The 27693-nt window shown below is 50.0% G+C and overlaps 2 protein-coding genes across 7 annotated transcripts in view; both read left to right on the top strand.

Annotated features, from left to right (window-relative positions):
* Positions 1-7242, top strand: part of SLC4A11 (solute carrier family 4 member 11) — a 102945-nt gene extending 95703 nt beyond the window's left edge. For all 5 annotated transcript variants that reach the window (XM_056489231.1, XM_056489233.1, XM_056489230.1 and 2 more), the window contains 2 exons: positions 432-601; positions 3749-7242. In XM_056489231.1, coding sequence (XP_056345206.1) covers positions 432-601; positions 3749-3815 — 237 coding nt within the window. In that variant the 3' untranslated portion in view covers positions 3816-7242. The remainder of the gene's footprint in view (positions 1-431; positions 602-3748) is intronic.
* Positions 7243-16545: 9303 nt separating this feature from the next.
* On the top strand, positions 16546-27268 carry LOC130252066 (5-hydroxytryptamine receptor 7-like). Of its 2 annotated transcripts, XM_056489252.1 has the most exons (3): positions 16546-16875; positions 17726-18270; positions 25587-27268. In XM_056489252.1, exons 2-3 carry the CDS (start codon positions 17765-17767, stop codon positions 26356-26358), a joined length of 1278 nt encoding a protein of 425 aa, XP_056345227.1. In that variant the 5' UTR covers positions 16546-16875; positions 17726-17764; the 3' UTR covers positions 26359-27268. The 2 variants fall into 2 exon arrangements, with proteins under 2 accessions (XP_056345227.1, XP_056345226.1); XM_056489251.1 differs by having other exon boundaries at positions 16638-18270.
* Positions 27269-27693: the final 425 nt, after the last annotated feature.

The following is a 27693-nucleotide window of genomic DNA, read 5'->3' as shown; positions in this document are numbered from 1 at the left end:
AGGTGGAGAAACCATCGACAGGAGCAACATCTGGATGCATCTGCTGCCCTTCCCCCTGCACAGCCCCACAGGCACCTCTGGCTGGGAGCCCTGACAGTCCCAGTCCTCCTCAGGGAGTCTCATTACTGCACTTCCCAAGATACTCCATTGCTCTGCAGATGTTCCCAGAGGCACTCCTGGCCCTCAGGGCTGTCCTGTCTTCTCCCCAGGCTCCCAGTGCCCCCTCACCCTCTGGGCCTCTGCCAGTGCTTGGTTTCAGGCACTGGAATTAACCCTACAAACCCCATGTTCAGCTGCTGAACCTTTTAAGGACCCTGATGTTGGTGCATGGCTTGTCCAAATGGATGACTTCCCCCAAACCCTGGTGCCCCACAGCCCCGTTGTGCTGTCACAAGTCCCTGCCTGTCTAACTGTGCTTCTTCTCTTCCCAGACTGCTTATCCTCCGACCCATTACATCCGCAGAGTTCCCCAGAGGAAGATCCACTATTTCACTGGCCTGCAGGTCCTGCAGCTCCTCATCCTCTGTGGCTTTGGGATGTCACCCCTGCCTTACATGAAGATGATCTTCCCCCTCATCATGATAGGGATGATCCCCATCAGGTAGGAAGCTTGGCTGTCTTTTTTTTGGCTTGTTTCCCATGCCTTGTTTTTTTATTTTTTCATCCAGTCCATCAGGCTTGGATTACTGCAAGTCAGAGGAGAGGAGAAACTGGGAGCTGGGCTTGTTTAGTCTGGAAAAAAAAGGAGAAAAAGGAGAGGGAGAGGGAGAGGAGATCTCACCAATCCATATAAACATCTCCAGGATGGTGCCAGACTCTTCCCAGTGGTGCCCAACAACAGGACAAGGACTAATGCCCACAAACTAAAATACAAGAAGTTTCATTTCAGCCTGAGGAAGAACTTATTTCACTGCTGCTGGGAGTTGTGCAGAGGGTTCTGGGCTGGCAAGTGCTCTTCTTCCAGCTTCCCAGGAGGCAAAAATTCTGCTCTTTAGTGCCTGTGAGATGCCTGATCTTCCTTCCTTGACAGTCCAAACCTCTAGGTGGTATTTGATAATGTTCCTTATCACTTTACAGTTTGATTTCCTCAGGCCAGTGCTCACAGCAGAGCTGGAAACTTTTCCTAAGAGGAATCCTTATCTCTTACCCTGTGCTGTGGTGACCTCACAGACCTCCTGCACTGCTGGGTGCCCCTGTCAATGATCACTTGGGTGAAACTGGCCACATTTACACTTAAAATACATGTTTAAAGCTGGGAGGACCTCACAAAATCCTACAGTCTTGAGAGAGAATCATTAAGAAATTTAACTAATTTCTTCCTTGGGGTTCATTAGCAGCCACTGCCCATCATTCTCCAGTTAAATCATTCATGCTCTGAGTCCTTGGGATATAATGAGAGGCCATAATAAGATCTTGGAAGGAGCAAATCAAATTTCCAGTCCACTTGGTTATTTTTAGGCCAGCATGGTACCAGTGATATCTGCTTGACTTTGAGCTTGCAGTCCCAGAGCTTTTCCCTCTGATGCCAAAATTCAGGACTGCCAATTTGCTAATCTGCATCACCTGCTCTGGTGATGATGATAATGAACCTGCTCTGGTGTTTTCCTTGGCTGATAAAGATGGGTCCAGTCCTTCCTGAAACAAAAGCAAATGTCAGAGCTACTGTGGCTTTCAACAGGATCATGTCAGAGCCATTTGGGCTGGATTTTACAAGATAAACAGGTTTGGAAGACACAGAAATTATTGTTCCTGTGGCAGTAATGCCTCACCTGCCCTTCACACTGGTGGCACTTGGGGTGCCTGGATGAGTGGCTGGTAAATATTCCAGCTCTGAGCTGTGCTGCATGAGTGGCTCTTGCAGGGATCAGAGCTTTGCACACAGGGCAGCTCAGTGCACTCAGCCAAATTCAGGTGTTGGGCATGGTACAAAAACTCAATTAGTGTGGAGAGAATGCAGACAAAAATCCTGATCTTGAACTAAGAGCTAGATATGCAAATATATCTTCTTTTCAGTAAATAAGGTGCTGTCACTTTATACCTCCTGTGTTGCTCACTCATTTCTCTTTCCAGAGCAGTTTTTTCCCAGCAGCTGGAGAATCAGCCCTGCTGCCAAGGGGAAGATGCTGCTGCCTGGCACAGCATGGAAATTTGCCCTTGGCTTTCCTTCCTCTGATTTCTTTTGCCTTCATGTAATTTCTGTGGCCTCCAGCCAAGAAGGCAGCGCCATGATCCATGAGCCCTGTAGTTAATGACTTTTTCCCAAAGATTTGGCACTCTAAATAGATGAGGCAGTTGAAGAAATTTAATATATTTTCTCCCTATTTTTTTTTTTAAGAAGTGAAGGGAGACAGAGGAGATAGGATAGTAGCCAGGGGGCAAATTCAAGAATGAAACACAGATGAGTGAGGCATGGCTTGGTGTCCCATCCAGAACACCAGCCAGGTCCCAAAACCACATTTCCATCCATCCAACAGCTTTAGAAACATGATTTGTGTTGTCATTAGTGAGGGATCACTGCTGTGGTCTTAGACAGATACTGAGAAGCCACTGAAATCCATTACTGCAGTGGAAAGCAGCCTGCTGGAAGAAAACTTGATCTCTTTGGGTATTCCCAGCTCCTGGCTTAGATTCAGAACTTTGGGATGATGAGTTTTTGGTTGAAGAAGGATCTCTCCAAGTTGTCTCTTATCTGGCTTCTGTGGCTCTCAAGCATTTTCTTCTGTGCTGGGTCTATTTAAGAAAATCCTGGTATTTCTCATTAATAAGTGATGTTTGGGCTCTCTTGCACAGCTGTTGAAACCTGAAACTGATTTTTTGGTGCTTTATGAGTTATTTAACAACTGAAGAGTCTCTCCCTTGTTAAACAAGGAAAAGTGCCACGTAAGTGTTCACTGGGATTTACAAGAGTGACTTCACAGCCCCTTTCTAACCCAAATACATGAATTTGTGAGGATGTTCTTGCAGAAGATCAAATTATTTTTTTTTAAGTAAGGGAATCTCTGTCTCCACGTGAAAAAGCCAGACACCAGGTTGGGATGGTCTTGTTTGGAGTCATGGCTGGTGACAGAGTCACTGGTGGTGACAGAGCTTTAGGAAGGTGATGTTCCTCTGTGAGGATGAAGATGTTCTTTCTCTTTTCCAGCTTCCAGAGGGAGCCTGGCACTGCTGTTCCTTTAAACCCTGTGTTTGCCTGCAGGATTGGTTGGTTTTGCTGTCCAACCTCAGCTTGGCCAAACTCACCTGGCAGCTTTGGGGCAGAGAGAAAAACGCTGCAGAAGCCAGGACTGGTTCATGGTTTAAACCAGGACTGGTCTATGATTTAAACCAGGACTGGTTTGTGATTTAAACCAGGACTGGTCTGTGATTTAAACCAGGACTGGTTTGTGATTTAAACCGGGACTGGTTTGTGATTTAAACTGGGACTGGTTTGTGATTTAAACTGGGACTGGTTTGTGATTTAAACTGGGACTGGTTCAAGGTTTAAAGCAGGACTGGTTCAAGGTTTAAAGCAAGACTGGTTCAAGGTTTAAAGCAAGACTGGTTCAAGGTTTAAAGAAGGACTGGTTCAAGGTTTAAAGCGGGACTGATTCAAGGTTTAAAGCAGGGCTGGTTCAAGGTTTAAAGCAGGGCTGGTTCAAGGTTTAAAGCAGGACTGGTTCAAGGTTTAAAGCAGGACTGATTCAAGGTTTAAAGCAGGACTGGTTCAAGGTTTAAAGCAGGACTGACTCCCCTCTCTGCTCTGCCTTAGGTACAACCTGCTCCCCAGGATCATCGAGGCCAAGTACCTGGATGCCATGGATGCAGAGTACTACTGAGGGCAGCAGGGCCAGCTCCTCTGGGCCACAAGGGGCGTGGGACCATCTCCCTCAATTCCTTTCACCACTTTCTTCGTGCTCTGACGTTGGCAATGCACTCCTGGCACAGCTCCAGGGGGCCTGTGCCAGACCAAGGGAGCCTTGGACTGGAGAGGACGATGCTCTCTGGAGCTGTGAGGCGAACAAGCTTTATGGAAAATGCTCCTTTCCACATCCCCACCCACACAAACCCCAGAGACCAGCCTGGCTGCACGGTTGGAGCATCCAGAGTTGTCCTGTGTTCCCTTCTTTGAGGGAGGGGGGAGCTTTTGTAATGCACCACATCCTTCTCTTCCCCAACACTAAGAACAGCAACTGACCCTTGTTTTATAGAGTGACAGCCCTGTCCTGGCCTCCAACCCAATTCCCTGTGCACTCAGTATTCCCAAATTGGTGTTCTGGGTGGGATGGCCTCGTTCTAAACCACTGGTGTCAGGAGAGGTGGTGGCTGTTGTCTCACATTAATGGGTTTGGAAACACTTGCAGTGTGTACTGCTACAACCCACAGCTTTGGATGAATTTTGAATTCCTGCAGATGAGCTGGGAACATTCAGAGGCTGGGATCACACAGCCCTGTGGGTGAAACCCCTTCTGGGTTTGAGCTGTTTGGGCATTAGTTTGGATCTTTCTCCCATTTCTCCTGGGTAATCAAACACAGAATTGTAGGTTTTGCACAACTGCAGCATTTTTTGCTTGCACCCAGAGGGCAGTTGTGTGGAGGTTGCATATACATATGTACAGTAGTGCCTATGTGTACATATATACATATGGAGTTGTGTATATATTTTGCATAGATATACAAATAGGCCTGGTTCTTTCCAAATTCACAAGTGTTCTGTGCAGTCAGTGTTACCCACCATGTCCTGACCATATACTTGTTCTCTGCTTCAGTGCTGCTTTTTCTCTTTTGAGATATGGTCACTTTTATTCCTTTGGAAGCTGCTCAGTTACTGGTTTTGTTCATGTGTTGCTTTATTCAAGGTGTTTTCTTTGCTTTCTCCTTCCTGTGGCTTGAGACCTTCATCATTCTGTCTCGAGGCTCCAACATGTGAATTTTCCATTTAATTTTGATGTACAGAATGCAATGAAAATTTTCCTCTTTTCTCCTAATCAATACTTGTTGGTCATTTCATTGTTTCTGTTGTGTAGCTGATTTCCAGTTTCCCCCCGCCACAACTCCCAGATGTTATATTATATTTCTGGATGAATCTTAACTTCTGCTGTCTTTTATATTTCAGTTTATTTAATTTTGCTTGTACTATGGTCAGTTTTCTGATTTGGAGTACTGTGAAACAAGCTGCCCTTTAGTTCAGTGCTTGGCACATCACAGGTCACAGCTAAAAAATGTTCAGAAAAATTGTGAACCTCGGTGATGAACTTTCAAAAGAGTAGAAATGAGGGAAGAAGAGGAATGTAAAAGATGAATTTATCAGCACAGAGAAGTGTTCCTTACCAGTTGCTTGCCCAGTAAATGGTGCAGAGTTTTTTCCTCCCACCCCAGCCAGGAGGGAGGAAGGCTTTGGGTGCAAAGCTCCTGTGCTGATGCTAAGCCAGGCTCAAGCCACTGCAGATTTGGTGTAATTGCACTAAAGATCAGAGGGTATTTAATCCTTGTGGAGCTGCCCATGGCTCTCAAACGTGTGCAGAACTAATTTTTTCATTTTCTTACCAAACCCTTTGTATTGAGACTCGAGGGAGGAGAGCAGCCAGAGTTCCTATACCCATGGTTTTATATCCCTGAGGGAACTGTAGGGGAAACCCCTAACTCAGCCTAGCAGGCAAAACAGTGTCCCAGATAGCAAAACAATGTCCCAGACAGCAGAACAATGTCCCAGGCAGCAAAACCACGACCTTCACGTGGCACCAAGCTGGTCTGAGGAGCCTCAGGGTCAGGGTGACCACCCCAGTGCACCAGGGCAGGGAATTTGGCTTTCAGCAGCCTCAGGGGCAGCAGGGCCACGTCTGACAGGAGCAGCTCCAAGCTGAGCCTGGTTTCTGAGCACTTCTCCCTGGCTTTGGAGTGGTTTCAGGGCCAGGATCACTCAGAGCTCTTAGCAAGGAGCAGGGGCAGGCAGGATTTCAGAGGTGGCCCAGCTCTGTCTGATCTTCAGTCAACAGCAAAAGGGCAGGTGACAGGCAGCAGTTCAGGACCTGCTGGAAGCCAAGAGTGCAGAGGGCTGCTGAGGCTGAAATAACATGTTTTTCCCACAGATGTCAAAAGATTGAAGCAAAGCTGCAATCAGAGGTGTCATGCTCTGGCTGAGTGAAGCTGTAACACACACGTGTCCTGTGGGTGAATTCCTGGTGTCTCCACAGGAAAAAGTCACCTTGTGGGGTGGTTTAAGTGACATTCTGGGTGCTGTGGCTGGAGGAAGGACAGGATGGGGCCAAGGGAACGTGGCTTTGGTCCTCTGAGGCTCTGGGTGGGATTTCCTGGGGCACAGAGCTGTAGTGGGGTGGACTGGCCTGCAGGTCTTGCCAGACAAAAAAGTTTTGAGATGCACCCTCCATCCCCCACTTAGAAGGGCCAAAAATGTCCCCATTTAAAGCCTTTTTTAAAGATCAGTCTTCAGATAGTGTCAGATGTTGCAGAGAGAATTTAAAATCCAGGCAGCAGGGAGGGTTAAATATCCACCACATCTCTTGTTTGTATCTTTTATTTTCTTTCACCGGTGTGACTTCAGTGTTTGTATTTTCTTTGTAGCATCAGTAGGATTCTGTTCTGCAGGGTTTTTGTTCTTACAGGGGCCAGAGAATAAACTGATGGGAAATCAGCACAGCTTGGTGGGGGGGAAAAAAGGCTGTGCTGGCTTGGACTGGTTGAACATTTGGACAATGTCTCAATATTTGGGTAGGAGGGAGATGTGAGACTCGAGGCCTCTTGTCTCAAAAAGGGTTTTCATGATCCTGCAGAGGATTTATTTTATTTTATTTTATTTTTCCATGCCTTTTCTCTTCTTGTTTGCTTCTGGTTTTGCTGACTTAAGTGCAGGCGTTTCCAGGAAGTAGCTGACTAGGGAAGGAGAGTTTGTTCAGAGTTGATTGAGCACTTTAATACTTCTGTGAAGGTTTAAGACAATTAGAATGTAAAAGAAGTTTTATTATAAGCTCTATATACGCACAATGCTCTGTATAACTGTTGCCAAAGAACTGAGTCTGAAAGGTGTCAAGAGCTGTTGGGAGAGTCCCTGGGGTTCACCTGGCATTGCAAGGTAGGGAGAAGCTTCTGAAACGAGTGGATTTTGGAAGTTCCTGTTTGACAGCTGCCACAACGATCAGAAACTGGGGATAGAATAAAATTCTACTCTCGAGCTGGTGGTTTTTGATCCTTGTGTTGAATGTAGGAGCTGGAAGTGAGCTTGACAATTAAAATTGGATTTGTACCTGACTGGTTTTGTTGGTCTGAGATTTTATTTTGTTGCTTTTGAAGATGTCCTTGATGTGCTGTGGGTGGGATTGGATGTGTTTGTCCATGCAAAGGAAGGGAAGTTGGTGGAAAGGTGGAACTTGCTGAGCAAGCAGTGCAGCACTTTTGGGATGGCTTAGGAAGTGCAGCTGAGAACTGCACAACATCTGAAGTTATTTAGTGAATGTCAAGCTCTGCCTGGACGTGCTGTGCAAGGATGGGGATGGAGCAAAGGGGCTCAGCTGGTTTGCTCAGAGCTGCTGCTGGTGAGTGGTCCAAGATGAGCCCCAGGACTGTGGGACACAGCAGGAGCTGCCTGGTGACCCAGGGAGCTGGGATGCCCTGGAAGGAAACAGGGTGGGTAGTCACACTTAGTGCAGTTCTGGGTTCTTCCCCAAAATTCCACATCCCCAGCTGCACCCAGACACTGAGACTTTGCAAACTCCTGCTTGTGGATTTTGGCTGCTTCAGGAGCTGCTGGACTGTGCTCTGTGCACACTCCTGGCAGGAACAGAGCTGGATAGAGCTGGGCAATGTTTGCAGGTGGGAGGGAAGGGGTTGGTTTGGGGTTTTTTTTGTGGAGTTCTCAGCAACAAGAAAGGGACCTGAGATGTCACATCACCAAAAGCAGCTCCTGTTTCCCAGTGTGTCCCCCCAGGCACTGACACCATCGTTGTCACACCTTCATTTTACTCCTTTCCAACCTTTTTTATTGTTTCTTGCATTCTGGATCTGCCCTTTGCAGGTTTTTACCTGCCTAGAACGCTGATGGGCAGAGCCGGGGGTGGCTCAGGCATTTCTGTTGTGTCAGTTCCCCCAGAACTCAGTGCAAGCTGTTTGCTGGCATCCCCTGACCCAGCTCTCTGCTTCCCCAGCCCGTTCTGGAAGCTGCCTCTGGAATTTCCACTGTGGAAATGCTGCCCAGGGGCTGAGAGGGAATTCTTCCTGGAGAACCTGTGCCTGTCTGGCAGTGGCTGCTCCCTGGGTCTCCTTTCCCACATAAGCAGTGATGAAGGATTTGTAACTGTCCAGCAGCTGCACCTCCCATCCCTTCAGAAATCTCCTTTTCTACCCCTGCTCCAGTCGGGGTGTCCTTCCATCTGCCAAGCTTCCAAAACAACCTAAATAGACAGAATAGGATGGAGCTGGTTGTTTTCTGTGTTGAGGCCTGTGAATGTTCTGAGAATCATCTCTAATTGTTTTCCTGTCTGGTTAAAGCATGGAAGGACCAAACCCTGACCATCCCAGTGGCTGCAGCTCTGCTTGCAAAGAGCAAACCATCAACAGGGAGTTGTTGCACTACAAGCTTTAAAATCACAAATTAGCACTTTCCTCTTTGGCTTTTGGGTGTTTTCCTTTCACACTTCCCTGGCTGTGTCTGTCACTGCACGAGCTGGGATTGCTTGGCTCTGCTCTAATGTCACATTAAATATTGAAGAGCCTGTCCTGGGGGAGCTGCTGCCTTCTGCTCCCCATCTGCCTCTCCTGCAAAGAGCTGCTCACTTGGAGAGTCATGAGACAAATCCTGCTGCTGCACCAGCAGTGCCCCTTCCTCAGCCACAGAAGGGGAGCAAAATGCAAAGAGTTGGGGAAAACTGCTTGAAAATAAAGTCTCTCCCTCCTGGTCTGAGTGATGCATGTGGGGAGAACAGGAGCTGTGCTGCAGTGAGGTGTCTGTGATGTGATCAGGGAATCCTCCTATCAAATTCAACATTGAGGGGTTGATTTCAGTGCTGGGGAGGCTTTTGGGAGGGCTGGGAGCAGTTATCTGCCCAGCAGCAGTGATTGTTTCAGGTGAGTTCTCCATGAGTGGGTGAGCTGGGTGGTTCTGAGTCTGTGGGAGGGAGCAGAGGTGGCTGGAGCAGAAGGGGCAGCCCTGGTGCCCTGAGCATCCCCAGAGCTGGGCTGAGGTTTGGTGGCAGTGACAGAGCTCAGGCTGGAGCTGCTTCCCCTGGGAGCTCTGCTGGCACCTCTGGTGTCCAAAGCTTCTCATTTCTCACATGTGGGACGGTGCCACTGATTCCAAGCTGCACCTCCAGGGGAGTGCCAGCTGCTTGAGCAGGATTTTATGGGATTCAGGAACGGGCTGGGTTGGAAGGGACCCTAAAGCTCATTTCATTCCATCCCTTCAGGGCAGGGACACCTTCCACCATCCCAGGCTGCTCCAACCCCCATCCAGCCTGGCCTTGGACACTTCCAGGGATCCAGGGGCAGCCACAGCTTCTCTGGGCACCCTGTGCCAGGGCTCAGCCCCCTCCCAGGGAATAATTCCTTCCCAATTTCCCATCCAGCCCTGCCCTCTGGCAGTGGGAGCCATTCCCTGTGTCCTGCCCCTCCAGCCCCTTCCCTGCAGAGCTTCCCTTGCCTGCCAGGTGTTGGCAGCTCCCTCCCATCTCCACCAGTCCTGATATTAATGAGTAATTATGATTCTGGCATTTAGTGGCTGGGTCTGGAAGCTGCAGCCCTGGGCTGTGCTCTGAGGTGCCAGCAGGTCCCAGAGGGGCTGTGCCCATGGCAGAGGGAATGATCCAGCTGCAGAGCACAGCAGCCCCTGGGGAGGGAGGGAGGGTTTAGCCTGGGGTCACACTGAGGGCTCTGGATTTTGGGGCTGTCCATCCCCTCCTTCCCCTGTTCTCTCTGTTGGTGTTTGCACCTGACCCAGTGATCCTCGTGGGTCCCAAGTCAGGACATTCCATGATCTATTCCATGATCTGTTCCATGATTCCATGATCTATTTTCCCCAGAAAACAGAAATTCTCTCACTAAAATCTGCAGCAACTCAGCTGCTAAAACCCCCCAAACTTTATCCAAAGTACACCCTCAAATTAATGCAACCCTTCCCCATGATCCCACCTGAGAAAGGCATACCCTAAACACATAAATATCTTAAATATCCCTCATTTTCCCCTCCTGCTTTCCTTGGAGGGAGTGTAATGCAGGACAAGCCCTGTTGAAGAGGAGGAACCTTCCAGGGGCAGATCCAGCTCATTCCTTTCCCTTTCCAGTGATGTGGAGCAGCTCTGGGTTTGTTTCCCCCCATAATGTGTTAAATCCTTCTCCACTGGGAGACCAGGAGGTTTGTCCCAGGGTTCTGAGGAAGGATTTTAAGTGAGGGAGATCCCTGCTCAGGGATTTCTGCCCCACAAACATTGCACTTGCTCTCCCTGATCTGCTGTTGATTTTCCAGTGAAGGATTTCTTTTGATAAGAGTTACTAGAGAGGGGAGGGAGAGGGAATTCCTTGGTTGTATAAGGAAGCTCTGTATTTAAAATGGAAGTAAAAAAGGAAATATGCTGTTTATATATTTCTTTTTGCCCAATCCCTGTTTTTTATTTAATCTGAAGTTCCTGGCACAGTCTGGGTTTCTCTCCCAGTGCTGAGGGTGTTTCTCTGGGGATATTTGTGCAATCCCCAGCACTTGGAGGATTGGAGCATCTCAGCTGTGACTGTGAACACTTGTCTGACACATGAGAGCAAAAAATTGGATTTTTTTCACTATTTAATGGGGAATAACTGCACCTTTTACTTGGTTTGGTGCACTGGGAGCATCTGGAGGTGGCTCTGACTTCCTTGGCATCACCCAAAACAGAGATGAACCCAAATCCTGAGGAACATTCTCACTGAGGAACCTGGGAATGAGCCACTTCTCCAGGGAGTGAATTTGTTACCTGCCACAGGACCCAGGCTTGGATCAGCATCCTCCAACCTCCTTTAACTCAAGGATCCTGGAGCAGCTACAAGGACAGGAGACTGAGGTGAGGCTGGGAGTGGCTCTGTGGGGCTCAGAGCAGGATCTGGGGCAATCCAGATAAATTATAAATATAAATATAAATATAAATATAAATATAAATATAAATATAAATATAAATATAAATATAAATATAAATATAAATATAAATATATAAATATAAATATAAATTATATATAACATATAAATATATATAAAAATAAAAATAAAAATATATAAATATATATCAATATGTATAAATATATATATTTATGCAAATCCCAATTCATAAATGGACACAATCCCAGGAAAAGGGGGAGCAGTTTGGATGGTGTTAATTTAGGATGCCTTTGGTTTTTGGGGCTGTTGGGATGTGCCAGGAGCAGAGCACTGAGCCTGTCCCAACCCAGGGCTGCTCCCTCCTTCCTGCACAGCCCCAAAACAGGACAGGAAATTGGTGAGGAGTGGTTGAGCCCCTGTTCAGAGCAGATTTTATCATTATATTGGTTTAAATGTTGATGGTTTGGTGCAGAGCTGGGCATGGTGAGGGTCAGTGGGGATGTGTTTCCCTCACTTTGCCCTTCCTTGCCCACCTGCTGCTCTGCCTGCAGCTTTGCAGGAGGCTTGGAATGTGAGATGACAAAAATTCCATGGATAAAGTGTCCAAGGAAGAGCCAGGCCCCAGGGATGTGATGTGTGGGATTGCCCTGTGCCTGCAGGGCATTGAAAAAGGGATTATTGAGGGTGGCTGCATCTTCAAATCCATGATTTTGTCAGTAATTTTCCCTCCTCAATCTCCTGCTTTGCTTTAAACTGAAAAGGGAGTTGGAATATTCCTCCCTGCACTTCCCAGCCCTGTCCAGAACTGAAATCTCCTCCTGGAGTGATCCCGGTGGGGCAGGGTCAGATATCCACGAGATGGGGAGAGGGACCCAGTTCTCCCCTGTCCCCTGAATTTTGGGGGGATGCAGAACCCAGAGATGAACCAGAAGAGAGAGCAGCAGCCACCCAAGGGTCAGAAATCTCATTTTTTCAGTGTATGAGCCAACAAAGCAATTAATTGTAGCTCTTTTTTTTTTTTTTTTTTTCCTTTTAAACGTTGGGGTGGATTTTGTGATTATTTCTGAGCCTTCCCGGGCACCACAACCCGCCGGGTTTCGTGGGGATTTGATGTGCTGAGAGCCGGTGCCATCTAGGGGACAGAGAGGAGAACAGAGCTCCCGAACCTCCAAAATCTGCTCCAGCCTCTGCAGAGCCTCGGAACGGGAACCTGGTGCGTGCAGGGCTGGACTCAAACCCAACCAGCCCCAAATCCTGCGTGGAAAGCAGAAATCGTGGAATGGTTTTGGTTTGGAGGGACCTTGAACTCTCTGATGCCGTGGGCAGGGACATTTTCCACCAGCCCAGGTTGCTCCTGGCCTTGGGCACCTCCAGGGTGTTCCCTTCAAGCAGAACCTTCTGCCCAAAGCCAGGGATCCCCAAAAAAGTTGGCAGAGAAGGTTTTAGGGAGTGTTTGCTCCAAGGGGGACAGAGCCCTGTGAATTCCCTCCCTCCCCCTGTGCTCTCCACAGGGTCCTGTCCTGCAGGAAAGGTTTGCCCAGAGTTTGGGGAGGGTCCAGACAGGATCACTGAATTATTTAGGGTGGACAAAACCCTCGAAGATCATCCAGTCCAACCATTCCCCAGCACTGCCCCGTGTCCCCGGGTGCCACATCCACACAGCTCTTAAATCCTTCCAGGGATGGGACTCACCCTGGGCAGCTGTGCCAGGGCTGGAAAACCCTTTCCATGAAGAAATTTTCCCAATTTAACCCTCCCCAGCCCAGCCTGAGGCTGTTCCCTCTCCTCCTGTCCCTGTTCCCTGTTCCCAAATCCCCCCAGTGTCCCCTCCTGTCAGGGAGTTGTGCAGAGCCACAAGGGCCCCCCTGATCCCCCTTTTCTCCAGGTTTTTCCCCTGGCACCAAGGGGGGCTCTCTCTCCTGGATAACTCTGAGCCCCCAAAATAAATCTTTCTTTTTACTGCACACACCTAAAACCTTTGGAAAAGGTGGATGGGAGAGCAGTAGGTGGAAAAACTGAACTCCCATCACTCTGAATAAATCATCAGCACTAAGGAGAATAAATAAAATCACCAAGAAGAATCTGGCAAATGGGTGATTTCAGCCTCGAGCCAGAGCTGCAGGGCTGAGGGGTTTGTGTTGGAATCTTCACCTAAATCACTTTTTTTTTTTTTTTTTTCTTTTTCCTATTTCAGGCTCTTGGAGTTTTCCCTGACTTCCCCAACCCCCCTGGAAATCCTTTTGGATCCATGAGCAGCTTCAGGGCGGACAGGAGGGGCTGCAGCCAAAGATTTGCAGTCAGGGGCTTCTCTTCCACCACTCATCCCCAAATGTCCCTCCCAGCTCATCCCATCCCCCAGGGCAGCCCAGCTGGGCAGGACACCTGGTGGAGAACGGGAACAGCTCCTGGAGCCCTCCAGGTAACCAAAATCTGAAAATTCGGTGACTGGGAGCTGCCTGTTGTCTGGGCAGGCTCCAGCAGAGGGAGTGTGGCTGCACGAACAGGATTAAAACTCTCTTCAGCAAATCCACCTTTTGGAGATGAATTATTAGGATGTCTCCTTTGGATGGCGTTTTCCTGTGACATTTCCATTTGTTCCCCACCTCCTCAAACAGCAGAAATGCATTGGAAGCCTTTAAAAACAACTGAAAAGTTTCAAGTTTCTTTTTATTTTTTTTTTTCATTTTAGGCAGGATTGATAAGAAAAAAAACCACCCCAAAATCCTATCTTGGAGTTTTAAATCACAGGTAAATTGTTAAATTGCATCCCAATTTCTGGGAGATCCAACCCTCACTTGGGTCCCACATTCCCACCACTTTTTGGAATTTTTTTTTTTTTTTTTTGCTGGGTGATTCTGGGGGATGTTCCTTGATGCTCATCAGGGGCTGTTTTTGGAGGCTCAGAGGGAAAGCAGGAGATGCCCATGGAGAGAAGGGGATGGGATCTGAGTCACTAAAACCTCAATTTTTGTTATTCTGGATCACAGCCATGGCAGCAGCACCGTGGCAGCTGCAGAGGAAGTTTGGATAGCCCAAACCAGCTCATCCCGAATTTCCCTGGAGGTAAAATCCACCCTTAGAGATGCTCCTTAAAAACTGAGAGTCCCAAGGGATGGATTTTATCCATCTGGGCAGGCTCTGCCTGCTGGGAGGGAGAAATGTCAACATCTGTGCTGCGGGGAAGATTTCCTCGGGATGCTGGTCCAGGTTGAGGACCTTGGAGTTAATGAGATTTCCCCAAATTTGCATATTAATAACTCTGCCTGTTACCTCGCCGTTGGATTAATAGGGTGTAATAGTCACCATTAATTGTTAATAAAACAGCCCTTTCATGGCCATTTGTACGTGAAAATGGAATAATGGATCTGGGCAGTGCCTTCCTGAAGTGCTGGGAGGGTTTTGGTCACCAGAGAAACTTTTTTTTATTTTGTGTTTTCTGCTTCCTGGCTTTTTAATCTTTCTTGGGGTTCATCCCACCTGGCTCCAGCACCTTCCCTGCTCCTCCAAACCTGAGCTGAACTCTCAGCTGAAGGCAGAATCTCCAGTGAGGGCTGAGCTGAGGCGCGCTGGCCATTTCCTCCCCTAATTGCCATTAAATGCAATTAGCGCTTCCCAGCTCGCCCCAGCGGCCGTGTCTCAGCAAGGTCACCGTGGCCTGGGGCTGGAGAAAAGCTGCACCGAGAGTTCCAGCCAGAAGAAGAATTATTTTAATTATTTCTTCACATGAAAATCGGCATCTTCCCTCCTGCCCTCCCCAAAGTCAAGCCAAGCAAAGAATGTCCCCTCTGGCTGCTGGGAGTGACTTTCTGGCTCTGTTTTTACAGGAATTTCTTGCTCCCCAAGTTATGAGAGCAGCTCATTTCCCTGGAAAAACTAGAGGAAAACTCCCCTGTGGAGTTCCCAGACCTGCAGGAGGTCTGAAAGGGAAAAGCTGCAGGTTGTATCCTACAGGAGTGGGGCTGGGATGAGACAGAGTGGGGTAAATTCTGCTCCCTGGAGCTCTTGAAGCATTTTGAGGCTCTGCCAAAAGTCCTGGAAGACCAGAGCAAAGGGAAGCTCCTCACTTCTAAAATCTCCTTTTTTTTTATTTCCTTCCTCTCTGCCAGGACATGAACTCGACCTCTGTGAATGAACCAGCAGGAGGAAAAAATCCTTCCCTGTCTCTCCTTAGTGCACAGGAGCTCTTGGCCATGGTGTTCTCCCAAAGGCAGCCTCCAGGGAAGCTGGAAAAAACCCTCAGGGAAGCTGGAAAAAACCCTCCAAGCTGGAAAAAACCCTCAGGGAAACTGGAAAATCCACTTCAGGCTGGAAAAACCCCTCCAGCCTGTCCCCCACCCCTTATCCCTCCTCTCACCCCTCTCCCAGGGCAGCAGATTGTTTCCCTGAAATTCTCCAAGCATCTGGCCACAGTCTGCCTGAGCTGGTCCTCAGGGGGTGTTTTCATCCTTGGCTGAATTTGTCTGGGTTTGGAGACTGCAGAACAGAATCTGGGAGTTCTGCAGATCCCCTTTTCCTCCTCGGAAATTCCTGGGGGATTTGGCAAATCTCAGTGAGCTCCCACTCCCCAGGCCGTGCAGGGTTTGTGCATCAGCCCCATCCCACCCTGGCTCATCACTGCTCTGGGAAAAAAAACCCACCTGTCATGGGGAAAAAAAAGAAAAAAAAAAGAAAAAATCCCGGAGCTCCTCCAGCACGTCCTGGCCTGCCGAGGAAGCTATTTTCACCATCCTCCCACACACGCTGCGATGCTCGAGCAGCAAAGGAGGAACCCCAGCGTTAAGTGCAGCTTTAACAGCCCCGCGTTAGATCACCGGCGCTTTCCTTGCAGAGGCGCTTTTCCTTTTTTTTTTTTTTTTTTTTTTTTTTTTTTTTTTTTTTCCAGGGAACATCTGCCCCAAAAAAATCCCTGGGGCTCGGTGTGCCGGCTCTGCCCGGAGGAAATGCAGTGCTCGGCATCTCTGAGATCGCAAGGTGTTTTTCCCAGATTCTGTCCCCTGAATGTCCTGGGGTGAAGCGCTGAGCTCGGGGCAGGGTCGGGAAAACTCCCCAGTCACATCCCCGCGCTCTGAGCTCCCCATCCCGAGGGATGCAGGACTGTCCATCCCCCGGAAAAGCAGCAGAGGCGCTGAATTCCCGAGGAATGACCTTGGGAACAGCCCGTGTTGGAGATGCCTCTGCCCCGCATCTTCCACCCCAGCAAACTGTGACTGACGTCTGGGTTTGAAATACCACAGTGATCCCAGCTCCAAAGTCCCCATGGGATATTTGGTGGGGAGGGAAGTGGATGTGGATCTCTCCATGTTCTTTCCCGGTGTTTTTTATGGTCTCTGTTTCGGTTTTCCCAGGATTAGGAAAGGCTCGTCTTTAGGGATCTGCCTCTCCCTGGCTATTTGCTGCTCCTCAGCGCGGAGCTGAAGGAACACGGGACACGCTACAAGCCAGGAGGGCTGGGAAAAAATGCACGGACCGAGAAAAGAAACCCTGTCCTGTAAAAAAATCCTTTAAAAAAATCAAGGGTGAGGGCGCCTTTCCCTGTGCCTGCCCTGCTTGCCGCGTTTCTCAGCGCTCCAAGGCATCTCCTCAACTTCCAGCCCTTCCCTCCAGAGCCTCCCATCGCTGCAGGATCCAGCCTGGCCCCGCTGTCTGCCCCTCCCTGGGGCTCCGAGGGACCCTCTGGGTCCGTGCCCGGCAGAGGCGAGGGGCGGGCGGTAGGAGGGACCGGCCGGGCGGGGAGGGGACAAGGATGCTCCGGGGGTGGCTCTTTGCTTCCCCGCCCGCCCGGAGCTCGCAGGGGCTCGCCTGGAGGATGTCTCACCCCCTCGGCACAGGTAACCCCGGGACCCCCATGGCCGCAGGAAGGGAGCAAGGGGCCGCGATCCGGCTTGGATCGCAACAAAACTTCAAGGGGAAAATGGGGGTTTGAAACAAAACGGCAGCAACAAAAAATAGAGAGGTTTGTGCGGGATGCTGGGAGCATCCAGGGGATGCAGCCCTGCCCTGATGTTGCCTTTGTGGATTGAATTCTCGCAGGGGTGGAATCCCGCGGGTTGGAGCATCTCTGCTGGGGATGCTCAGGCTCCGGAACCAGCTGGGATGCCCGGGCTGTGCGTGGTACCCTGGGCTGCTGCATGCCAGGGATCCGCACCCCGTGGCTACCGACGGCCCGTGGGTGGCCACTGCGAGCCAGGAGCCGGGATTTGCGGTCCCGGCTTTGAAGTTTGCGTGCGCCACGGGCAGGGATGCGGGCGGCGGGGGCCGTGCCCGCGCTGGTGCTGTGGCTCGTGTTGTCGCATCCTCTCCCACATCCACAGAGGAGGCTCTGCAAGGGATTAAATGTATGGATGCAGAGGAGAAGTGCAACAGCAGCAGGCACAGCTCGGCAGGGAAACGCGACCCACAGCCCGTTCTGTCTCCTGGAAAAGCACATGGACGGGCAGGGAGATGTTGCAGGCAGCCAGTGCTCCTTCCCAAGTGGAGAGCGGCTCCCTCCGAGCATCCCCCGGCAAAACGCGTGTCCTTAAGGAGACTTGGGAAGAGCACGTGAGATGCAGCCGCAGTTTTGGGGAGGCAAGAGCTGAGAGGGGTGGAGGGGGAGTGGTGACGGTGGGGGAGAGGATGAGAGGATATTGGATTTTCCTCGCCCTGTTTGTGACAAGATGCTCTGGTTTGTCGCTGGAGGTGTCGCTGCTGGGGGAGCGCTGGTGCCGAGCTCGGAGCATGCTGCTGAAACCCAGGCGGCTTCTGGAGCAGCACCTTCTGCTGGTGGACAGCACAGAGCAGCAGCGGCCGGCTCGGGAAGCAGCGCTCCCCAACCCATTCATGACTGAGGAACCCCCCGCCCCAGCCGAGCCCGAGCTGCCGCCCTCCAACCTGACCAACGCCACGGACTGCGGCGAGGAGATCCTGCTCTATGGGGACACCGAGAAGGTCGTCATCGGGGCCGTGCTCTCCATCATCATCCTCACCACCATCGCCGGCAACGGGCTGGTCATCATCTCCGTGTGCATCGTCAAGAAGCTCCGGCAGCCCTCCAACTACCTGGTGGTGTCCCTGGCCGCCGCTGACCTGTCGGTGGCCTTTGCTGTCATGCCCTTTGTCACCATCACGGACCTGGTGGGGGGCGAGTGGCTCTTTGGGAAGGTGTTCTGCAACGTGTTCATCGCCATGGATGTGATGTGCTGCACCGCCTCCATCATGACCTTGTGCATCATCAGCGTGGACAGGTAAGGCAGGGCTGGGCTGCTGCCCCGAGCTCGGGTGGGCTCTGATATTTGGGGGTTCTGGGAGGCTGGGGGCAGCTAGGGCTGTGTGTGCTCCTGGAGGTGGTTTTTTCCAGCTGATGAAGGTTTTCTGTGGGAATTCAGTGCCTCACTCCCTTTGGAAGAGCTGGGGGCTCAGGGTGTTTTCTCAAGTAACTTCCCTAAGTCACTTCCTTAGTCTTCCCCCTTTTGGCAGCTGCTTCAGGTTGTTCCTGAAGAACAGCACCTGACTTCTCCATGGAAGGATGAAACCACTCAAGAAAGCAAAAAAATCCCCCAGATGCACTTTGGAAATCCAGGTTCCAGGGCTTCTGGAGCCTATCCTGTGGGATTCTCTGCTGTTCCCTGGCTAGGGACCCCATCCCAAGATCCCAACCCCACTGGTTTAGCTCAGTGAACACATCTGTGAGGATTTGCTGGCTTCACCTCCCACACCTGGGGCTGGCAGGGAAGGGCTAAGCCTGCCTGGCAAAGTGTCCAGGCTTGGACAAGTCAGCACCTTGTGGCTCTAATTTTAGCAGCTGCGTCATCGGGGCCGGTGGTGGCCGGGGCTGACGTGTGCTGGCATCTCGGGGGGTCACTTTGGGCTGGGCTGGGAGCAGCAGCTCAGGGAAGGGACACAAAACACATCTGAGACGTGCCCTGTCAGCTGTGCCACCTCCCCGGTCACCTCTGCAGGTGTGACAGCAGGTGACAAGGCAGGAAGGACTGAGAAAATCCTGCTGTGTGCTTGGCATCCTCCTCAGGGCACGCCAGCAGCGAGTCCTGCTCTGAAACCTTCACCCCCAGCAGCCACTGCTCCCCTGGGAGCTGCAGATCCACAGCCCTGGACAGCTCAGAGCTGCTGAGAGAGAGAAAACCCTGCCAGGCACAGGCAAGGTTCAGCTCTTCTGCTGAACTTGCTTTATTTTAATAATTTTCCCGCTTGGGAAAAAAGAAACAGGTGTGTTCAGAGCTGGCAGGAGCCTGACTCTGTGAGAGGGAAGGGATGAAATGCAGGAATGAAAAGTGTCAGTGCTTCCTCCCATGGGTGAGGAGCAGAGAAGTGGCTGCACACTAACCAGAGAGGCTTTGCTTGAAAATTTCCTTTTCCTTTTCATTTTCCTTTTTTCTTCTTCTCCTTTTCCTTTTTTATCCTTCTCCTCCTCCTTTCTTCTTGTTTTTTTTTCCCCTTTCCTTTCCTTTCCTTTCCTTTCCTTTCCTTTCCTTTCCTTTCCTTTCCTTTCCTTTCCTTTCCTTTCCTTTCCTTTCCTTTCCTTTCCTTTCCTTTCCTTTCCTTTCCTTTCCTTTCCTTTCCTTTCCTTTCCTTTCCTTTCCTTTCCTTTCCTTTCCTTTCCTTTCCTTTCCTTTCCTTTCCTTTCCTTTTTCCTTTCCTTTTTCCTTTCCTTTCCTTTCCTTTCCTTTCCTTTCCTTTCCTTTCCTTTCCTTTCCTTTCCTTTCCTTTCCTTTCCTTTCCTTTCCTTTCCTTTCCTTTCCTTTCCTTTCCTTTCCTTTCCTTTCCTTTCCTTTCCTTTCCTTTCCTTTCCTTTCCTTCCTCTTCCCCTTCTCTTCCCCTTCTCTTCCTATTTCCTTCCCCTCCTTTCCCAACCAACCAATCCCACCCCATTTCATCCCACCCCTTGGAGCAGGACTTTTCCAAACACACACACACAAATATGAGAGATCTTTCCCAAAAAATCCTTGCCATGGATTCCACTCCTCTATCACATCCCTCCCATCCCAGCTCTGGGGAGCAGATCCACATCCAAGGACACTGTGCAGGCAGATCCTGAGTTTGTCATTCCTGGGAAGGAGAGAAGGAAAAGCTGTGTCCCAGGAGGTTGTCAAAGAGCCTGAATTTTTTGGCATGGGCTGGTCCCTCATGTGTTGGCACAGGAACTGCACTGTGATCAGTTTGCTCCCAGAACTTTGTCCTCCCCTCACCACAGGCCTGATGGGGAAGTTGGGTGGTTGCAGGGAAGTTGCCTGGAATGTATTTCCAGCTGGGAAAGGAGAAAAAACAGCAAGGACTGAGCAGAGGGAAGAACTTGGACAGTCCCTCCAGTGGTGCCCACCCAGCTCTGGGTGGGAGGAAGGACAACCTGCAAGTGCAGGGGTTTGTGGGGTCAGGCTGTGCTGGAGCTTAGGAGGGATGGGAATTATTGGGATGTCTTCTGGTGCACATCAGAGGAGGAGGTGACTGGGGTGCTGTCCTGCCTCTTTCCCCCTCAAGGATGCCCAGGAATGGGCTGGGAGTTGTGTGAATCATCCAGGGCAGCATCTCAAGCATCCTGTGCAGCATCACTGCTCCACATCCACCCAGCGCCCCCAGGCAGTGAGAGGAGGTGGACTGAGGATCCAGGATCATGCCTGGATCTCCACTTCCCCCCTGAGCCTGGGATGGGCAGGATTTTTGGTTTGACTCTTGATGGAAACATCTCCAAAAGCACAATTCTCAATTTCTCAATTTTTTTTTATACAACCAAAAAACAGAAGCACAAGGAGAGCTGAGCTTGCAGAGTCCCTGAAAAACCTGTTTCAAAAGAGATGAAATTGTTATCTCAGTGATGCACCAACCCAAACCTCCCCCAGTGATGGGGACCAGCTCTTCCTCCTGCCCTGTGAGGAAGAAGAGGAAAAGCCCTGGTGCTTCTTGGAAATAGAAATACTTCCTCTGCTTCTGTCCTGCATCCAACTTGGTCAGCACTGTCAGACCTGTTCCTGCCAAGGAGGAGGCCCTGTTGTTATTGATGGCTGAAGTGTCCTCAATATTTTGCTTAGCTTAGATGGAAAAGCTGCTTGGTTTGCCCAGGATGTTGAGGACTATTAAAATGTAGGCTGCTGTTATTGATTATTAATGCTGAGCGCTTCCTAAAAGCCTCTCGATTGAGGCTGGTAGAACTAATCTTGTCTGAAGCGAGATTTGATTGATTTCCTTTGAAATCAGAAAAGAAAAATGCTAGAAACATCCATCTTCCTCTTATATTTTCCTTATGTAAAAGCCTGCCAATGTTGCAGATTTTTTAATGTCACAAACTAAAAACAACCCCCCCCAAAAAAAATATCCCTGCCTTTGGCTGCTCAGCTTTGATGAAACTCTCCATAAAAATGCCAAGGAGCTGACAAAAGGAGCTCCCCAAAGCCCACACATCACTTCTGCCATTCCTGGTGGAGAAAAAACTCTCCATCCATTTCCCAGGCAGCTCTGCTGGGGCTCTCCCCTTTCCCTGATAAGTATTTTCCACCCAAAATCAGAATATATGCTCCAAATTGGGGTCACCTTCAGTAAAAGGATGCCTCCCAAAAGTCAGTGGGATGAAAGCTGCACAGCATTTTGCTGGATTGCCTTTCCCATGTCCTTCATCCAAATGTTTCCAGGCTGGGTAGGTCCCTGATCTGTATCTGGGATGGATCCCTGGCATGCTCTGACTTAGCAGAGGTGCAGCAGCCTCCAGCTGCATTTTGTTCCCTCCTCTGCTTCAGCAGGATGAGGCAGGAATGGCATCAGCTTGGAAATCAAGGGAAGAGCTTATTTTGGCTGCAGATGGAATTGTGGGGTCAAGGAAACCAAAATTCTGGGCTCATTTGTCCTCCTGTGTGAGTGGGGATTCACCTTTGGAGCTGCAGGATGGAGAAAGGGACACCTCAGAGGAGTTTGGGTTGTTTTTATTATTTAATCCCTGGCATAATGATCCAACGATTGAAGGGGGCCTGCAGGGAAGCCAGAGAGGGACTTTTCATCAGGAAATGTAAAGACAGGACAAGGGCAGGGTTGGATGGGATATTGGGAAGGAATTCTTCCATGTGAGGGTGGTAAGTCCTGGCACAGGGTGCTCAGAGAAGTTGTGGCTGCCCCTGGATCCCTGGGAGTGTCCAAGGCCAGGCTGGAGCAGCCTGGGACAGTGGAAGCTGTCCCTGCCCCAGGGGTGGAACTGGATGGGATTTAAATCCCTTCCAACTTAACCCAGCCCAACCCAAACCAACTCAATCCAACCCAACCCAACCCAACTCAACCCAAACCAAACCAACCCAACCCAACCCAGCCCAACACAACCTAATCCAGCCCAACCCAACTCAACTCAACCCAACCCAACCCAACCCAACCCAATTCAACCCAGCCCAACCCAACCCAACCCAACCCAACCCAACCCAACCCAACCCAACCCAATTCAACCCAGCCCAACCCAACCCAACCCAACCCAACCCAACCCAACCCAACTCAACCCAAACCAAACCAAACCAAACCAACCCAACCCAACTCAACTCAACCCAACCCAATTCAACCCAGCCCAACCCAACCCAACCCAACTCAATTCAACCCAACCCAACCCAACCCAACCCAACTCAACCCAAACCAACCCAACCCAACCCAACTCAACCCAACCCAACTCAACCCAATTCAACCCAACCCAACCCAATTCAACCCAGCCCAACCCAACCTAACCCAGCCCAACCCAACTCAACTCAACCCAACCCAACTCAACTCAACTCAACCCAACCCAACTCAACCCAACTCAATTCAACCCAGCCCAACCCAGCCCAACTCAACCCAACCCAACCCAACTCAACTCAACCCAGCCCAACCCAGCCCAACCCAACCCAACCCAACCCAACTCAACCCAACCCAACCCAACCCAACCCAACCCAACCTATTCCATGATTCCCATTGAGTGTAGAATAAATACTCTGAATTTGCCCATCCATGGGCTTTGCTGGTGCAAATCTCCCCTGGGCAGATCTCCCAGGATCTGCAGGATCAGGGATGTGGCAGGAATTTATTGGGATGAGTGGCTTCACCATCAGTCCCTGCAAATCCACACCAAGTGCCCATAAATCCTGGGAATTGTCTTTGTTACCTGATTACCCCTAAACTTGATTAGCAGCACTGACACACACACACACACACACACACAGAGAAAAACTGAAAAAATAATTCAAAGGGAGAGAATTGCCCTGGAATTGCACTGCCTGTCAGTGGCACCTCGCCTCCTGTAAACGCTGCCCTATTTTGAGGGTTTCCTGCTCCCTTCAAAATTATTACAAAAACCTCAAAACGGCCCCATTTCCTCCAGCAGCTGCACTATGAAATGTGTCAGCTCTGCCTGCTTGTTAAACCTTGTCACCGAGTGTTTTCCTTGGTTAGCACTTAAATTCCTTGAGGTTTCAGCAAATCCTGGGTGGATCAGCTTCCAAAGAAACCTGAGAGTGAGAGAGTAAGAGAAAAGAGCACAAAACACAGCAAAGATTTGTTGGCAAAGTTCTTGGTTTGGATATAGAGGGGTGATATTTGGGGTGTTAATTTGGGAATTACAACAGGTTGCATGGGCTTGGAGCCACCTGGGATACTGGAAGCTGTCCCTGCACGTGGCAGGGGGCTGGAAATGGATAATCTTGAGGATTCCAACCCAAACCATCCTGGAATTCTCTGAACATAGATGGCCACACAAAGTTTTGGTTGGTTCTTGTGATGAAGGCCAGCTCAAAGAAAAGAATACAGGGGAAAATGAGGAAAGAATAACTCAGTGAATGAATTCAAACCCATTTTATCAGGGAGGCAGGGGAGGAAACTTTAGTGCCTCAATTGATTTAGCAGTCAGGAGGGGAGGAGAAATTAAATTTTTTTCATATTTTATTTCCATCTTCTAATCTTGAGGGACGATCTGGAAAAGCGAAATAATCAGGGAAGAGAAAATCTCCTAACACACTAAACTGTCAGAAAAAAAAAATACAGCAGAGGTAAAAATCTCCACAGATATTTTCTTTTTTTTGTTCAGCTTTCAGCAGAAAGTACTCATGCTGTTTTCACTGCCCCTCTGGAGTGACACTGCTTATCCAAGAACAATTAAGAGGTGATGTGTTCCTGCCTAAAAATTCTTGGCAGCAGGAGACTGGAATCAAAAAATCTGTAACAGAACAGAAATCCATATGAGCGGCTCGAGGTTTTTGCTGGATTGATTGGATCTGAGTAGCAGGCAGATGTTTTCCAGGGGGAATGTTGGCTGACAGCAGCCAACTCCCCCCCTGATTTATTGCTTTACAATTCTGATTTACCAACAGCTGACACGATTTCTTTATCACACAAACCCCTCAATAAAAGACAGGATGGTTCACGTTTACACCCTGTGGCACAATGAGGAGCCTCCAGCTCCTTTCAGGCCAAATAACAAGGTAACTAACCCCAGGGGTCAGGACTGGGGAATCTGTGGGTCACCAAGTGTTTTGGGATCTCTTAATCCAAACTCCACTCATTTTCCTCTTGAGGGAGAGCTGGACTGCATCACTTCAGCAGCTACTGGGTGTGCAAGTGAACAGATGGCTCCTGCTGCTTGGGTCATTCCTGTTTGAGTTTCCAGAGGTCAACAGCTTTCAGGGAGTTCTGCAGAGCCAGAAGGTCTCCCCTGCTTCCCCTTTTCTCCAGGCTGAGCCCCTGTCCCAGCTCCCTCAGCCATTCCTTCTGCTCCAGACCCTTCCCCAGCTCTGTTCCCTTCCCTGGACTCTCTCCAGCCCCTCAATGGCTTTCTTGCCATGAGGGGCTCAAAAACTGCCCCCAAACAGCATCATCCACTCTCCAGCTTTGCTTGCAGGGCTCATCCAGACACATCTTGAAGTCTTCCCAAAGGCAAGATTATTTCTTGGTCTCCCAGGGCCATCTTAGCTGCAGGTAGTATTTCTTCACCAACAAATAAGAGTAGGCTGTTGTGCTTCCCAATTCCCATTAAACACTGCTGGGAGTTATTCCCTTCATCTGGAACCAGTCCTGTGGCACATGGGTGAGCACCACCCACCCCACTCCTGGGTGTCTCCTTGGGAAGGGCCACACTCTGGAGTGAGTTATGTGCCATGGCAGGAAGCTGTTATTCTCTGTACAGAATAGTTCTGGTGGAAAAATGAAATTCTTAAAGCATTTTTTATTGCAAAGTTTTTTAAAGCATTTTTATTCCCCAGGAGACCATGCAGAGTTTGGACTGCACTCAGCATGTCAATGGAGTTCTGGACTCCCCATCCCTGGAATGTCCAAGGCCAGGCTGGTCGGGGCTTGGAGCAGCCTGGGATGGTGGAAGGTGTCCCTGCCCATGGCAGGGGTGGAATGGGATGGGATTAAAGGTCTTTCCAACACAAACCATTCTGTGATTGCAAGAAAGCGGGGAATAAATTGGGGTGTTCACTCAAGAGATCACACGCCTGGGGAGACTTTGATTTGGCGAATTAATTTCTTGCCCCCTCTGAGGGCCCAAATCCTCCCACAGGTGATGAGGGATGAAAACCACCCGACTCCTAACCCTGCCAACTCCAACCCGCAGGTACCTGGGCATCACGCGGCCGCTCACCTACCCGGTGAGGCAGAACGGGAAGCTGATGGCCAAGATGGTTTTCATCGTGTGGCTGCTGTCGGCCTCCATCACGCTGCCGCCGCTCTTCGGCTGGGCCCAGAACGTGACGGTGCAGCGCGTGTGCCTCATCAGCCAGGATTTCGGCTACACCGTCTACTCCACGGGCGTGGCCTTCTACATCCCCATGGCCGTCATGCTGGTGATGTACAGCCGCATCTACAAGGCGGCCAAGGTGAGCGCCGAGAAGCACCGCTTCATGAACCTGCCCAAGCACTACGAGGAGGAGGAGGGCGTCTACTGCCTGGAGGCCTCGGGCCGCGCCCACAGCGCCCGGCGCGCCAAGGCCGCCGAGGAGTGCGCCACGCTCTCCAAGCTGCTCCGCCAGGACCGCAAGAACATTTCCATCTTCAAGCGGGAGCAGAAAGCAGCCAGGACCCTCGGCATCATCGTGGGGGCCTTCACGTTCTGCTGGCTGCCCTTCTTCCTGATGTCCACGGCGCGGCCGTTCATCTGCGGCATCCGCTGCAGCTGCATGCCGCTGAGGCTGGAGAGGACTCTGCTCTGGCTGGGCTACACCAATTCCCTCATCAACCCCCTCATCTACGCCTTCTTCAACAGGGATTTGAGGACTACTTTCTGGAACCTGCTGCGCTGCAGGTACAGGAACATCAACAGGAGGCTGTCGGCCGCCAGCATGCACGAGGCGCTGAAAGCCACGGAGAGGCACGAGTGCATCCTGTAGTGCCTGATCCCGGCTCCTGCCTCTCTTCCTCCTTCCCTGGCCTCCCAGGAGCCGTCCAGACATTGTCACTGGGAGTGACACCCCGTGGGGAGCCGCTGTTTTCCTCACCCTGGGAACAAGCGGAGGGAACTTGGGGAGCAGCCCTTCCTTCTCGCTCTGCTCCAGGTGGGAGCAAGACCTGGGGGGTACCGATGACTGTGGGCAAGTCACACCACCTTTCTGTGCCTCAGTTTACCCATCTCTTATTAAAGTTTAAAAATTTAAAAAATATTTAAAAAAAAGGAAAAGAAACTCACCCAGCCAACCGACCAAACGAAAAGAAAAAACCCTAAAAACTTGGTAAAACTGTGGCTCTCCACCTTCACAAAGGGCTCTAAGGTCTGTGGAGGGCACACAAAATCCTGTGTAAAGATGACATTGGCTGCACTTCTCTGTGGAATCCGACAGCAGCTCCGTTGTACATCCAAGCCCCCCCAGCTTATCCGAACCCTTTTCAGTGTAATTGCATTTCACACCCTGAGCTCATGTCCAGGTTTGCACGTCAGAGCAGAAATACCAATGACCCCGTTTCCCCCCACACTGTAGCACTGCAGCACTTGAAGGAGAGGAATTTGCAGGATGAAACACAAACCCACACGGAGTTTCCTTCATGGTTGGATAGGGGAGTTGGGTGCCCCCTCCTCGTCAGGGCAATGATCAGAGAGTGGAGCCAGTTGTGTTTATTGGGTTGTGCTGTAATTCATTCCCAGACAAGTGACGTGTGTTCATCATTTGTGGCTAATTGACTCCATAAAAGCACGCTTTGGTTGACAACAGGAAAAAGCATATAATTTCCCTGACAGCTTTACGGTGTTTCGGTATGATGTCCAACAAGCTTGAAAAAATACTCTGAATGATGTTATCTTTTTCTAAAAAAAAAAAACGAAAAAACAAAAAAAAAAGGTTTGGTTTCCTTATTTTGGTGTAGAATCTTTGATCTCTCTGACCTCAAAGCGTCTCTTAACTCTTTTTGTGGTGGTGGGATTTGTTTTCCTGTGGTTGTCTTTTCTCAAGATCAGCATTGTAGTATCAAACTTGTAGCATCACAAACCTTTGCCCGTTTGATCACAGAATCATAAAGACCCAGCATGGTTTGGGTTGGAAGGAACCTTAAAAAATCATCTTAAAAACCATGGGCAGTGACACCTTGCTCTATCCCAGGTTGCTCCAGCCCCATCCAACCAGGCTAGGACACTTCCAGAGTAGCTGATGTCTTCTCCAGTTCTTGTTGAACATCTCTGGGTTTTTTTCTCAAAGCCAGACTGCTCAGAGGCTCAGGGAAAGTTGTTTGTAGTG

Source organism: Oenanthe melanoleuca, chromosome 4 (genome assembly GCF_029582105.1).
Source record: "Oenanthe melanoleuca isolate GR-GAL-2019-014 chromosome 4, OMel1.0, whole genome shotgun sequence".
NCBI classification, from domain to species: Eukaryota; Metazoa; Chordata; class Aves; order Passeriformes; family Muscicapidae; genus Oenanthe; species Oenanthe melanoleuca.
The sequence above is the reverse complement of the archived record's forward strand: the minus strand, read 5'-3'. Positions and strand labels throughout refer to the sequence as shown.